Source organism: Ranitomeya variabilis, chromosome 1, assembly GCF_051348905.1.
Source record: "Ranitomeya variabilis isolate aRanVar5 chromosome 1, aRanVar5.hap1, whole genome shotgun sequence".
Classification (NCBI taxonomy): domain Eukaryota; kingdom Metazoa; phylum Chordata; class Amphibia; order Anura; family Dendrobatidae; genus Ranitomeya; species Ranitomeya variabilis.
The window spans coordinates 1,030,130,708-1,030,146,758 of record NC_135232.1 but is presented as its reverse complement, the minus strand read 5'-3'; the positions used below and the strand labels follow the sequence as shown (position 1 = coordinate 1,030,146,758).

Here is a 16,051-nt window from a genome sequence, read left to right as displayed (position 1 = left end):
TAATAGCCCTGCATGGCGCTCCATACAGTATAATGGCGCTCCATACAGTATAATGGCGTTCCGTACAGTATAATGGCCCTGCATGGCACTTCATACAGTATAATGGCCCTGCATAATGCGCCATACAGTATATGGGCCTTACAAAGTGCTCCATACAGTATAATGGCGCTCCATACAGTGAAATAGCCCTGCATGGCGCTCCATACAGTATAATGGCGCTCCATACAGTATAATGGCGTTCCGTACAGTATAATGGCCCTGCATGGCACTTCATACAGTATAATGGCCCTGCATGGCGCTCCATACAGTATAATGGCCCTACATGGCGCTCCATACAGTGTAATAGCCCTGCATGGTGCTCCATACAGTATAATGGCGCTCCATACAGTATAACGGCCCTGCATGGCATTCCATACAGTATAATGGCCCCACTAAATGCTCCATACAGTATATAGGACATGCATAGTGCTCCATACAGTAAAATGGCTCGCCATACAGCATAACGGCGCTCCATACAGTGTAATAGCCCTGCATGGCGCTCCATACAGTATAATGGCTCTCCATACAGTATAATGGCGCTCCATACAGTGTAATAGCCCTGCATGGCGCTCCATACAGTATAATGGCGCTCCATACAGTATAATGGCGTTCCGTACAGTATAATGGCCCTGCATGGCACTTCATACAGTATAATGGCCCTGCATAATGCGCCATACAGTATATGGGCCTTACAAAGTGCTCCATGCAGTATAATGGCGCTCCATACAGTGTAATAGCCCTGCATGGCGCTCCATACAGTATAATGGCGCTCCATACAGTATAATGGCGTTCCGTACAGTATAATGGCCCTGCATGGCACTTCATACAGTATAATGGCCCTGCATGGCGCTCCATACAGTATAATGGCCCTACATGGCGCTCCATCCAGTGTAATAGCCCTGCATGGTGCTCCATACAGTATAATGGCGCTCCATACAGTATAATGGCGCTCCATACAGTATAACGGCCCTGCATGGCATTCCATACAGTATAATGGCCCCACTAAATGCTCCATACAGTATATGGGAGATGCATAGTGCTCCATACAATAAAATAGAAAGTGTAATGCCAGTCGGGGGACTTTTGTGGGGTCGCCAGCATCACATCTGATATTCTTGCCCTGCGGGCCAGAGCTTGATTTATGTGTCTTAAGACCATTACCATGGGAATGTAATATACAGCACCACTTGACACTACAATATATGACATCATATAATAAATATATAATGATCTGATTTATACGTACGTGCTCTACTGGAAATTCATGTCCTCCTGGGAGATTCACATGTGGCCACCTGCAATTGGGGAAACACTTATTTGTGCTTTCATGAATTTCTGCGCGAGTCTTATGGTTTTCGCCAGGCTGCCTTATACTTGCTTAGTGGGCAGAGTGGTTTACATGACGCCTTTGCCCTCCTTTCTTAGAATTTCATGTATTGCTGGGCAGTGAATCCCTTCCTATTGCGAGCGCAGCTCTGTAAGGATATGTAGATCATGTAGAATTTAGAGTCCCAGCGTCTCCCTGTGAAGTTTGATTAATGTAAGAAAATGCATTGTGCTGGGAACTCGCTCATACGCATCCTCCAAATCCTGTGGTTTCTGTGTCTCTCCGCATCGCATTTCACAGAAGGAACCCTCTGCCTCGGAGATCTCGGGCACTTTCATCCCTGTATATTTCATGCACATATTGTTTTATTAAACATAATGCTCTCTTGGATTTGCTTTTATCCTTGCAATGTCTGTTTCTTTAATGTAACACTGTACAATGTATTATTATGCTCATGGAGAGGATTCCTAGGAAGGGAACACAAATACAATATTTATTGAGATAGTATCAAGTCATAAGAGAACAGCAGGGGAGGATTTTACTTCAGTGCACCAGTTTATTTGGGCCTGTAATTAAAGAAAACACTACTTTTGTGTAATATATTAAGGTTCCAGGAAACCCCTATATCCAGTAGCAATTTGTAGCACATTGTGCTTTACTCATCCTCCCCGGGTGTCCACCATTGTCCCAGTGATTGTTTGCAGCGCTGACGTCACGTCAGTGACCTCACCCAATCTGTGAGCTGCTTGTGCCACCGACTGGGTCCAAGCATTGGGACCTTCACGGATTCTGACATTGGAAGTCCTAGGATTTGTGTAAACGGAGTGGTAGTGAGCATGTGCGGCCACTGCTCCATTCATTTCCTACAGGTCTGATGGTTGCACATGCTCAATATAGCTACTTTCCAACAGGGGCCTCTGGATCACCATTCCCTGGTTTGGTTGGGGTCTCAGGAACCAGAACTTATTAATAATATAGTTATCATTTATCCCGTGGGTAGGTGCCAAATGGTATGTGTAGGATAATCCATTACTGATTTTCATTACCTACAATGACTGACAATAACAACACTGGATCCAACAGATCTATGCAAATGTTGGAAAAGTGACATTTTATTAAGGGGAAAAGCAAAAGGGACATTTTAGCTTCCACCATTTAGCTTACTGAGAACAAATGCATTCTTGGCTGAGCATAACAAGCATGTTAATGGTAGGTCCGGAGAAATTGCTGTCAGCTGAAAAACATTTGTGTGACAGCTTTTAAGGTGTATGGGCGACCTGTCACCAAGTCAAAATTGGCCATTTTTTTGCTTTTATTTAATTCCTGCTGGTCCTTTTGAGTATTCTAAATATATTAATAAAAAAAACAGGAAAAGCCAGCTCTCCAATGTAGCAATATGTCCTCAGGAGCCCGGAATATAGTCACTGCCATGGACAACAAATGGTTAAGGATATAGAAGAGATCCAGCTCAATACGGAGTCAAGAAATTCCTATGGAATTATTCCATACTTTATTGAGATGCGATAAAATAGTGAATAACATGAGAACAAAAAGGCAGTGACCAGCAAGTAGCACCTACGCGTTTTTGGGGCATTTAGTGATTTAAAGGTTTTATACTCACCAGAAATGCTGGATCCTGTATTCACCAACACCAGCTGATATTTACCGTAACTACTTTGGATGGGCTGCCTCCTTTTTTTTTTTTTTGAATATGCTATATTATGGAAGAAATATGGGCCTTTGTATTTAGTGCTAATTTTTCTCGCCTTTACAAGAGGTCTCACTATATCCTCTGGGTATCCGCTGGGTGCGTGTCTTCAGGATTCATTATTACTCTGAGAACCAAAAACATTAGCACTAAATATATAGGTCCAAATCTCTGGAATGATATTGTTGCTTTAAAAACCGAGCACTCACGGGAGCAATGGGAATTAAATAGAAGCAAAAACTGTCCACTTTTGACTTGGTGGAATGTCCTCTTTAAAATCTTCCTAGTGTGTCCTATTATTTTTCCATGTCCGCCCTCTGATGTGTATATGGCTGAATACCAGACAGAATCAAACTCCTCAGCTTCTCCCTGTGTTTCCAACAGGCTTTCCTTCTAGAAGTTCTACATTCATCTTTTGCAAAGTTTCATTGCTTCCCAAAAACGGGAAGCAAGATCAAGTCTGTTGGGTCATTTCAAATGATGAGTGTATCTAGGTTTCTTTTCATTGCGGATCTTCGGAGTCTAAAACACCGGTGTAATATTGACCTTTAGGTAAATGAAGATGCACAGCTCTTTCTTCCCATCTCAAATGAGAAAGTTTCATAGATTTTCCGATATTCCCCTTGGTGCTGGCGGAAAGTACAAAGCTTGCAGTGAATTGGTCAATAAGCCGTTAACCATTGTTAGATGTGACAAGTTGGTAGACTGATTTAAGACTACAATTGACACTAAAATTGGTAGGTGTATGTACATTGTGAATCATTTCCCCAGAGGTCCTATTCATCTTTTTTCCCCTCTTCTCGAAACAATTGCCGCATTTGTCTTGACAAGCCACTCCGATTTATCCCTGTAGTAAACTTTTACTAGCCTTTTCTACTCATTTTATTCTTGTATACCACTTTGCATTCTCATTTAGACAGATGACATAAAGATTCAGTGTAAAGTATTCCCCAACTGGCCTCAATGAAGACCCGCTAAGAATCTGCTAGCTCCTTATTGACGTAAAGCATTGCTCACAGAGGCCATGCTGCTTAAAGTCATAGACATGATCAAATTCAGTGTGAGGACAAGACAGGAATCGGTTTATCCACATGGTGGCCAAACTTGGAATTGGCACATGACCTGAGATCCTGGCATTGCTATGATTGCATAGTCTGGCCATCTCAGGTCCAGCACATGATCCCTGACTAATATCTGATTTGGCTGGGGAAGTTTGTGCCCAGATAGGTATTTATTAGTGATGAGTGAATATACTCGTTACTCGAGATTTCCCAAGCACGCTCGGATGTCCTCCGAGTATTTTTTAGTGCTTGGAGATTTCGTTTTCATCGCCGCAGCTGAATGATTTACATCTGTTAGCCAGCCTGAGTACATGTGGGGTTGCCTGGTTGCTAGGGAATCCCCACATGTAATCAAGCTGGCTAGTAGCTGTAAATCATCCAGCTGCGGCAAAGAAAACTAAATCTCCGAGCAGTCAAAAATACTCGAAGGACATCCGAGCGCGCTCGGGAAATCCCGAGTAACGAGTATATCCGCTCATCACTAGTATTTATCCTTCAGTGGTCACTACATGGCCCCCATTTAGATAAATGGCCGTCCATAAAATACAAGTACTGCTTGAATCTTTCCCATTTAATAAAGAGTACGCAATGCTATGAAATGACAACCATGATTATCATCACTGTATAGTAATTTTGGTTTGCCTCATTACCCTTGTATAATTATGTAAAGGTTGAACTTGATAGACTTTTTAAAATCTTATTACTTACTTGGACCTATTTCTTCAAAGCAGGGGTGCTAAGCATTGAGCTACGATGCCGTGCTGGCTCGGAAATGTTTCTGCTGCCCATTGTCATTTCTAAATCCACCTTATCCTACATCCTTAGTTATAGAGGTTGGCCAGACTTTTTGGTATAAGTCTGTAGTGACATAGTTACACTATTTGCCTGCAGACTTGTGAATACTAACAGTGTGGTGCGCACTGTGCACTGTCAGGATTTGCCAGCGCCGTGAGTGGGTGGTCATTTGACCACAAGTATGTGATTTGCATTTTCCTGGCCACATTCCTACTAGACATATCCGGTCTTCTTGAATACGCTTGTATTTAGTGAGGCAGGACACGTCTAGTTGGCACATGCCCGCATATATGCAAATCACTCCCGCGTACTCAGAGAATCCTGACAAAGCACACTGTGCGTGCAGTGAGGATTCACAAGTTTTTTTGCATGTATTTTTGATACTGTTGCATTTTTGCCAAGACACAGCATGTCAATTCTTTCGGTGTTTTTGCAGCAGTTTTCACCCATTCAAATGACTGGATAAAAAAAACAAGTAAAAAACGCACATAAAAAGCAACAAAAATGTGTGCTTTGTATGCAGTCTTTTCTGACACCACACTGGTTTTTGGAGCAGAAAAAAATGCTGAAAAAACTGTGAACCTGCATTTAGGTCCTTTTAGCATTTTTACTCTTGACAGTAACGATGTTGAGCTTCTCTCTCTTTTTTTTCCTATTGCATTTTTCTGGAGGTTTAAATGTGATTTATCTACAGTAGGTAATAATAAAATTAGTTTTATTCACCAAAAAAGCAACAAATGTTATGTTGTGTTTTCTTGCAGAGTTTTTGCACTTTTGTCCTTGCTTTCTTCGAGTGAAAAAATGCTGCAAAACACAGGAAGATTTGACTTGCTGCAGATTATCTAAAACACTGCAGTGCTCAAGTTCAGTCTGGAAAAAAAGAAGCTGCCTGTGCATGAGATTTCTGAAATCTTATAGCTTTTGCTAGTACTGTAAAATGCAGCTTTTCAGCAGATGGAAACCGAAGCAAAAAAATATGCTGCATGTGAACATGGCCTTAGATGGCTCTGTCGTCTATCTTGTATAGTTATGATCTAAGCTTCCATTGAACCTTCTTCACATCCATTTAATAGACGTTATATTCCCAGTGCATAGATAGGTTCCACAGTAATTAAATTAGTGAACCTGAAATTATATGGGCTTAATGGGATACGTTGATTTGCTCCTCGGCACCCAGCGGTGTGAGCATTGATTGTCTTAATGATACTAGCTTATTTCTTTTTGCCCCCCCTGTGGTTCGGATATGATCCCTCAAGAATTCTGAAATTAATCTTTTGGTAACTGCTGAACATTAATTAATTATACACCTTTGGTGGTCTCCACCTGACACCATCAATTTAAGGTCAGAATATGGAATAAATGTTAGGACTCTTAATTATTAAGATGATATAACTATTTGCTCATTGTGTTCTGTAGTTTAATTTATTTATTTTTTTTTCTTTTCCAGGTGATTTTGTGTACGTCATCCATCATGGGGAGATACTTGACCTCGCTTTTCTTATTGATGTTACTGCAACATTTTGGTGATTGTGATGAAAGCCATGGACTGCATTTTTCCCCATCATTTCAGTTCACCCATCACCATTACAATGCCACTATCTATGAAAATTCCGCTGCAAAGACTTACGTCGGGCACCCAACCAAAATGGGTATTTATCTTAAAAACCCTAATTGGGACATCAAATATAAAATAGTCTCTGGAGACAATGAGAATATTTTTAAGGCAGAAGAGCACATCTTGGGGGATTTTTGCTTCCTGAGGATACGTACAAAGGGCGGTAACACAGCAATTCTTAATCGAGAGGTTAGAGATCACTACCTCCTTTCTGTCAAAGCGGTGGAGAAGAGCTCAAATGCCGAAACACGCACAAGAGTTAGAGTTCAGGTACTGGACACAAATGACTTACGGCCGCTGTTTTCACCGACATTGTACAGCGTTTCTTTGCCCGAAAACACAGCAATAAGGAGCAGTGTTGCTAAAGTCAGTGCAACGGATGCAGACATTGGAACCAATGGGGAGTTTTATTACAGTTTTAAAGAGAGAACTGAAATGTTTGCTATTCATCCAACTAGCGGTGCTATTGTTCTAACTGGCAAACTTGACTATTCAGACACCAAGCAGTATGACATGGAAATTCTTGCAGTAGACCGAGGAATGAAGTTATATGGGAGCAGCGGAATTAGCAGTATGGCTCGGCTAATTATACATGTGGAACAAGCAAATTTGCATGCCCCTGTCATCTCGGTTACTCTCACTCCCTCAGAACTTGATAAACACTTGACATATGCAATTGTAAATGTGGATGACCAGGACCAAGCCACCAATGGAGAAATAGCTTCATTAAGTATCATAGCAGGGGACTCTCTACAGTACTTCAGGACTAACAGAACTTCTCCGGGAAGTAAAGAATATAAGATTGTAGCTGTAAGAGAGATTGATTGGGATACTCATCCGTTTGGTTTTAACTTGACCCTACAAGCTAAAGACAAGGGCTCTCCACCGCAGTTTTCCCACCCCAAGGTCATCCACATTAGATCTTCTCAGTTTAAACATGGGCCAGTGAAGTTTGAGAAAGATGTCTACAGGGCTGAAATAAGCGAGTTTGCACCTCCCAACACAGCCATTGTAATGGTGAAAGCAGTTCCCAGTCACCCACATTTAAAATATGCCTTTAAACATACAACAGACAGAACCAGATTCAGTATCAACCCCAATACTGGTCTGATTACAACTTTAGCCCCATTAAAAGCAAAATATGCATCCCACATTGAATTGGATATTATCACTAGTGACAAAAAAGCCTCAACAAAAGTGATGATCAAAGTGCTTGGTATGAACAGCAATGCCCCAGAGTTTACCCAGATGTCATATAAGGCTGTGGTTGATGAGAATGTGCCCATAGGTAGTCACGTTCTTACTGTCAGTGCCATTGATTATGATGAAGGGGAGAATGGATATGTCACCTACAGCATAGCTAACGTAAATCCTGTGCCATTTGTCATTGATGCGTTTTCGGGCGTCATTAGCACGGCAGAAGAATTGGATTACGAATTAATGCCAAGAGTCTATACATTAAAGATTAGGACATCAGATTGGGGTCTGCCTTATCGAAGAGAAGTTGAAATTCCCATCACAGTGACCTTAAATAATCTAAATGACAACACACCATTATTCGAGAAGATAAACTGTGATGGTTCGATTCCCAAAGATCTTGGCATTGGAGATCAAATTACTACTGTTTCTGCTATTGATGCGGATGAGCTTCAGTTAGTAAAATACCAAATTGAATCAGGAAATGAGTTAGATTTATTTACACTGAATCCCAATTCTGGAGTTCTTTCTTTAAAACAGTCTCTTTCAGAAGGCCCGGCAGCAAAAGTCTCCTTTCACAGTTTAAGGATTACAGCTACGGATGGTGAGCACTTGGCCAAACCAATTTATATTAATATTACTGTAACTTCTAGCCGCAAGGTCGTTCACTTAAATTGTGAGGAAACTGGAGTTGCCAAAATGCTTGCTGAGAAACTTCTGCAGGCCAATAAGTTGTTTAACCGTGGATCGCAAGAGGAGGCTTACTTTGACACTCACTTGGCAAACTCGCATGCCCCTCAATTTAAAAGCACAATTCCTAGCAGAATTGTAGTTAAGGAGAATGAAGTTGTCGGAACACGTATAATGCATGTGGAAGCGAATGACCTTGACACTGGCTTCAATGGCAAGTTGGTATATGCTATTTCTGGAGGAAATGATGATAGTTGTTTTACTATAGATATGGATAATGGTTGGATACAAATTCTTTCACCACTCGACAGGGAACTCAAAGATCTATACACTTTGAATGTCACAGCTTATGATCTTGGAATACCACAAAAATCTGCTTGGCGCCTTGTAGACATTGGAGTTCTTGATGCCAATGATAACCCACCCGAGTTTTTACAAGAAAGCTATGTTGTTGAGGTCAAGGAAAATGAGGAAGGAAACCAAGCAATTATTAAAATAGAAGCTTCTGACAATGATCTGGGAGCTAATGGTGAAGTGAGATATTCCATCCTTACAGACACTAATATCTTTACAATAGACAGCGTGACAGGAATAGTAAAAGCCCTTAGCTCACTAGATAGAGAGAAGCAACACATGCATTTACTCAAAATTGAAGCCAGAGACCAAGCAGAGAATGAACCCCAATTGTTTGCTACCACATTCCTAAAAGTATTAGTTGAAGATGTTAATGACAATTCTCCAATGTTCATTCCACCCAACTATCATGTTAAAGTTCGAGAAGACCTTCCTGTGGGAACCTTGGTGACTTGGATAGATGCTTATGATTCTGATATAGGGCTTTCTGGTCAAGTCCGATATAGCCTTCTGGAAAATGGTGATGGAAAGTTTGAAGTAGATAAACTGAGTGGAGCAGTAAGGATAATACAAGAGTTAGATTACGAAGAAAAACAGGTTTACAATTTGACTGCCCGGGCCAAAGACCGAGGAAAACCGACTTCTCTCTCATCAACTTGTTCCATCACTGTTGAAGTAGTGGATGTGAATGAGAACCTGCATTCACCATTGTTCTCTAGTTTTGTAAGCAAAGCTATGATCAGAGAAGATGTTCCCATTGGAACACCTGTGATGACGATCTCGGCTCATGACGAGGATTCAGGAAGGGATGGTGAAATCAGATACTCCATAAGGGATGGATCTGGGGTTGGAGTCTTTACCATTCATGAAGAAAAAGGTAAGATTCAATGACTTTTTATGCAGAACTGTTTTCATGTATATTTGCAGTTAAATAGAAGTCAAGTTTTATGAACCACGCTATCTAAACATAGATATGTTCCTATATTGTGAACTTTGAGAAAGTAGTCACAGTGTCCAATTAATGCTTCTTGGAAGTGCTGAGGTGGCTGATGATGAGCCATATTTTATTCCACAATAGCACATAGATTTATAACAGTGTTGGTGGTGCACGTTTTCTTTTGATTGGCCAGACATATTGCCGTGCATATGTTGCAGTATACCAGTCCAATCTGCCATTGTTGATTTACGAGTCACCAGGTCAAAAGTGACCAGTTTTTGCTACTTTTATTCCATTTGATCCCCTGAATATTCTTAAAAAAAACAAAAAACAAAAAAACACTATACAGTACCAGAGATATAACCTTTTTATTTAGTTTTAATGTTTGTTTGTTACATGTCTTTAGGCTGCTCTATTTTATTATCCTGTGAGTAATGCCCCCTTATAAAGACTATTAAAGTTTACAATAAATAATGGCCCTGCTCTGTGGGACCACTTAAGAAAACTGTTTAAAAAAACCCTGAATACTGGGGAGCAGCAGGAATAAAATGAGAGCTAAATGTGGCTGCTTTTGACTTGGCAACAACCCACGTCCTAAAAGCTGAATAGCCGCAAAGGGTACAGTTCTCACTTGAGCTCTTGTGTCATGTCCGTGAAGTGGGGTTTGCGGCACCTGGACCTCCATCAATTAACACTTCTGACTTGTCATACTATATATGTTTTCTGAACTGATAGGTATGCTTTAACCCTACAGATGTGTAAAATAGTGTACAGTGTTTGGAAATCTGTATCAGAGAAACTGATTTTATTAGTATTTTCAACATTTGCAAACCTTTAGAAGAAATAAATATTTCCAGCACATACCGTATTTTTCGAACTATAGAGCACTCTTTCCCCTCAAATTTAGGGGTAAATGGGGGTGCGTCTTATAGTCTGAATGTAGCTTACCGGGTGGGCGGTGATGGGCTAGGAGGAGGGGGTGTTCAGAGGTGTGACGCTGTGGGGCGATGCTGCGAATCCCAGGCTGGTAGAGGGGGGTATTCGGTTGTGCGGGGGTTCTGCCGATATTTCGTGAAAGTCCGGAGCTAACGCACTTTCATAGTTTTCAATTTGGTGGACCCTGGGAAATTGGCCACCGGAGGCGGCTTATGCGCAGATTGAGATCTTGGCACCGAGATCTTGTATTCTGGTGATTTTTTTCCAGAGTCCACCAAATTGAAACCATGGAAGTGCGTTGGCTACGGACTTTCACAAATTATCAGCAGAGCCCCTTCTACTGGCCTGGGATGGGACTCGCAACATCTCCCTACAACATCACACCTCCAAACACCTCTTGTTACCCCACTGCCCGCACACCAGTAAGCTGAATTCGGGCTGTAAGACGATAGCCCATTTTGCGCGTTACATTTTTTTCCAAGTAAAAAAGGGGGAGAAGCCAGCGCTGCTTGTGGTGAGAACGCAAAACATTTTCTCATTTTTTAAACTCAGTTAGAAATCAATATGGGCATGTGCACTTAATGTTTTGCGTTCTGACCACAAGCAGCGCTGGCTTCTCACCCTTTTTTAATTTTTTTTCCCCTCCTGAAAAGTTGGGGTGCGTCTTATGGTCTGGTGCGTCTTATTGTCCAAAAAATATTTTAATTAGGACCTATTTAGATTGAATGTAAATACATTATAGATACATTGGAAAGGGAACCTATTAACCTCCAAACATGTTATTCACATGCAGGTATAGTGGTAATTTGCAGCTAAATAGATAAAATTATACAGAAAAGAAGGAATGGAGTAAACTACCCTCACCAAAAGGATATGAGAATATATAAAAAACAAATACTGTAGTAATGCATATTAAAAATTACAGAAATAGTACACCATGAGGTCATGAAAATACCAATATAACTAAAGATGGAGCAGGGTGATACCCACACCTCTATAGATCCCTACACCACTATAGGTCACCCTGCTCTATCTTTACTTGTATTGTTATTTGCTTGACCTCACGGTGTACTATTTTTTAAAAATATTTTAATGTGCATTAATAAAGTATTTTTTGTGTTTTTACATATTCTCCCATCATGTTTTTGGTGAGGGTAGTTTACTCTATTCCTCCATTCCTTCTTTTCTGTATTTCAATTTGTATGGTACATCGCCATTATTATTACGATACTTTGTGGAGGAACTCCATATCAGAGGGTTATGTTCCCAGCCCAATTTACAGTAAACTTATGCTATGTCCTATTTTTGATCGATTACATTATGTCTGGCTGGTTTAGTGAAGCAGTTGCGACAAGAACAAAATTGTTTTATTCTCTCTGAAGCTGCTGTACTCTGACTCGTCAGGGCGGTGCAGACAAATGTCAACTCTCTGAACAGTGAGCGCGCTGTGATCACTCCCCTGTACACACTGATTCACAGCCTGTATGTGTGCAGAGCAAGCCGTCAATCAATTTTCTGGGGAGTGATTACATTGTGCTCACTGTGTAGTGAGCGGTGACAATAACCGCTCTCTACACCGCCCTGAAGACTCCGATCAAGCAGCTGCAGGGAGAATAAAAATTCAGTTTCTCCCTGTAGACGCAGCTCTTGTAAGTCACCCAGACATGATTAAAACGCTGTGTACCAGCCAGTAAATTTATGTTTTTTTTTAGAGGGGACAGGTTCACTTTAATTACTACTGCAGAGAAATTGTATTCTCCTCTTCTCTTTTGGACAGTTTTTTCAGTAAAGCCTTTATGCAAATTTTTGGAGAAATTCTTTGTACCTGTATTTGCCATCTTCCTTTTTCAGTCTGACTCGGAAAAGATAAAGTGAAGGAAATTATAGTCTATATATTATCAGAAGTACATGCCACATTTTTTCTTCTATACATGAAAAGCAAATAATTAAATGTTGTTATCTCAAAGACTAGCTTTAGATCCATTTTCTATGAATTTGTTGTGTACTTTATATTACGCCTTTATCGGTGTTTAAATTCTATGGCTTTTTCTGAACTGCTTGGCCTTCTTTGATGATCTAAAGCAAACATGTTTGTTTTGCTGTGGGCTGGGAATCTGCTGAAGCAGCCTAAGCATTTTTTTTTTTTCACATCCTGCTGAGTGAGGCCGGATGGCAGGTAAATAGATGGAACTTTTGTCCCCACCCGTATTTTGTCTTTTATCGCATTCATGTATGGCCGACTCCACTCTGCCAACCCCGCTCCTACATGTGGTTTTATGAAATCCACACTGAACGTAAGAAAAGTCCACATTTCTGAGTATAAAATGCCACTAGTTTATAAAGTTCGTCAATACAGTTTGCATTGGATTAATATCAAAGATTTATGCAGCTTCAACATGAATAATATGCCGCCATTGCCCAAAACATCTCTCCGACTTGTGTAACAAAAGGAAAAACTTCACAATATTTTCTCCGAATTCTGTTCCTCTATTTTTACTGTACATCTAGAAATTGATGAATAAATTGACCACTGGGTTTTGCCCCACTACTGGTCAAAAGGACGTGTCTGTACCCAGTCTGATGTTATCAGTACTGTGATTGGACAGACTTACCTGGGAGGAACAGAGGATCAGTACAACAGAGAGCTAAAAGAAAAGATTTTCCAGAAAATCTATTATTTCTTGAAGAATGTAATAAGTTACTAACTTTGACATGTCAGGAAAGGTGGCGCATAATCTTTAAACAGGAAGGCTATAGCAAAAGTCCTTCCCAAATGTTCTTAAAGGAAATGCGGCATTAGAAATTGAAACATTGTTTATATCAAGATTTTAAGTTAATCTTATTTTTTTGAGGAATATTTTGGTAAAGATTACAAATATTCCATGTCGATACTTAAATTTGAGGTTCATTTTTAAATCTGTGTGACTCTCTCCTGACATTTCCGTTCTGTTGAGGTAACTTTACAGCAGTCAGTATTTCCTATTGGCAGGATTATAAGCAAATAATAATAAAGTCCAGATAATCAAAGTCCAGCAATACTTTTACATGGTCAGTCCGTTCCGCCACTACTGAGCAATTCGCGTTTAAATTAATATGCAAATAAGGCTGAAGATCTGAAGCCTATGTCACTCCAGCTCTTTTCTCCACCCAGCACCACCTCCTCGTGCTCCATTGCCTGAAATCACACAGCATGAAGGCAGGCAGGAGAAGGCGAAGCCAGGTGAGGAATAGAGGTGGAGTGACGGTGGCTCCAGCCTCATTTGCATATTAATTCAAACTCTAGTTATTCAGTAAAAGAGGATCGGACTGGACATGTAAAGGTATTTACAGAGCTACATGTACATATAAATAGTTTGGGGTGGGGGTGATAACCTTTAAATATTTGCTCAGAAGCAGTCACAAATGACCATAGGCAGCAATTGGCAGGATCTGCTTCAAACTTCAAAGAAAGTTTTATAGACATGTTCAGTGATCTGGGCAGAGGTAATTGTGCAGGGTGAGGAGAATGATTCCTGACCATCATCCATTTTGAAAAGTGTGCCACTTTGTTATTGTTTGCATGCAGAGATATTACCTTTAGTTCTTATCCTGCCTATAAGAATACTGACTGCTGAAAAGTTATCTCAACAGAACAGGAAGTGTCAGGGCAGGGTCAGACAGACTTAAAGGGAACCTGTTAGCAGGATTGTGCACAATAATCTACAGTGTCAAGTCGGCCTCGATATACTGAATAAAATGATACCATGGTTGATGAAATCTGTCTTGTGGTTGTTGTTTAATCTTTATTTTCAATTATGAGTTAATGACATGCTCGTTCTTCGGCCTGTGGGTGGTCTTCATGTGGTGCTCTGCTTAAGTATTCTTGTGTATGGCTTCTGAGAGGTCACTGATCCCTCATTGACCTACTCCCAGTTTACATATTGAATATTCTATTTATCTTTGGGGGAAAAAAACCTTTCTGTGGGCAGGCACCAAAGGTTGTGCCTGCACTGCAGCCTGATCACATATGTACCGTGTATATAATTAATTTGTTTGCTGTTCTCCTGATAGTGAAAAAAAAAATAAAAGTCGGTTTGAAAATGGCGCCAGCCGCGCCTGCACAGTAGCAGCTATCAGTGATCGCCCATAGCTGCTACTGTTTGGGCGTCGGCAGTGCCATCTGGGTGGAGGAAATTTTTTTTTTTTGTTCCTTAGCAAGATGGCACAGCCAACACCATTTTCAAACAGATTTTTATCCCCCCCCCCCCCCCAAGGCAAATCTATTATTCATTATGTAAACTGGTGGCAAGCCACTGAAGGATCAGTGACCTGTCAGAGGTCATACACATGAATACCTAAGCAGAGCACCACATGAAGACCCCCACAGGTCGCCCCAGAGCACGAGCAGATCATTAACTGAAAATAAACAACCACCACTAGACAGATTTCATCAACCAAGGTTTTAAAAACGGCACGAATAAACTTGAAAGTTTGAGTGAGTAGTTGCTATTTTTTTTCCATTCCACTTACAGTTGTGGAAAATTAACATTGAGGACGTGTGATGGAATTTGAGTCAAGAATAAATTCAAGCTATACCTTTCTGTTTGAGCAACTTTTAATAAGTTATAGATTACAAAGAACCTGTCAGCAGGTTTGTGCACAGTAACCTACAGACATTGTCAGGTCGGCGCCATTATACTGGTTAAAATGATACCTTGGTTGATGATCAGATCACCTATATACACAGATAACTGCTACTGTGCAGGCGCGGCGGGCACCTTTTTAAAATTGTTTTTTTTTTTTTCTATCTGAATAACATCAGTCACATTTATTATTGGGACATTAAACATGCAATTATGCTGGCACCTGCCTGCAGAAGTTTTTTTTTTTTTTTTTTTTCAGTATGTACAGATATTCATTATGCAAACTAGGGGGCAGATCAGTGACCAGTCTGCATTATAAATACCTAAGCAGAGCACCACATGCAGACCCCCACAGGCTGCCCCAGAGCATGGGCATATCAGTAACCGAAAACTGAAAATAAATATTACACAACAGCCACAAGACGGATTTAATCAACCAAGGTATAATTGTCATCAGTATAACGGCGCCGGCCTGACACTGTCTATAGGTTAGGCTTCTTTCACACTTCCGTCTTCCAAATCTGCACAGGATCCGTCAAAACGTTGAAATGACGGATCCTGTGCAGATTGTGGAAAACGTGTGCACTGGGCCCGTCTTTCTGACGGACCCGTCGAGGCCATGTGCACCTGTTGTGTATGCGTCTTCGCAGCGGTTTTCCGCTGCAAAAACGCATACACAACACAAACCAGGTAAAAAAAATCACAATCAAAAAATGTTTTCTCAAAAAATGACGGATTGTGACGGGAGCTGAAAGACGTAAGTGTGAAAG

General features: G+C 40.8%; 1 protein-coding gene across 8 annotated transcripts in view; it reads left to right on the top strand.

Moving 5' to 3' along the window:
* The window catches only part of FAT1 (FAT atypical cadherin 1), a 289,837-nt gene that overhangs the window by 80,827 nt on the left and 192,959 nt on the right, over positions 1-16,051 (top strand). For all 8 annotated transcript variants that reach the window (XR_013220037.1, XM_077279642.1, XM_077279641.1 and 5 more), the window contains exon 2: positions 6,378-9,663. Coding sequence is in view for 7 of the 8 variants with exons in the window: in XM_077279642.1 (XP_077135757.1) it covers positions 6,402-9,663 (3,262 nt within the window). In the remaining variant the exon portion in view is untranslated. The remainder of the gene's footprint in view (positions 1-6,377; positions 9,664-16,051) is intronic.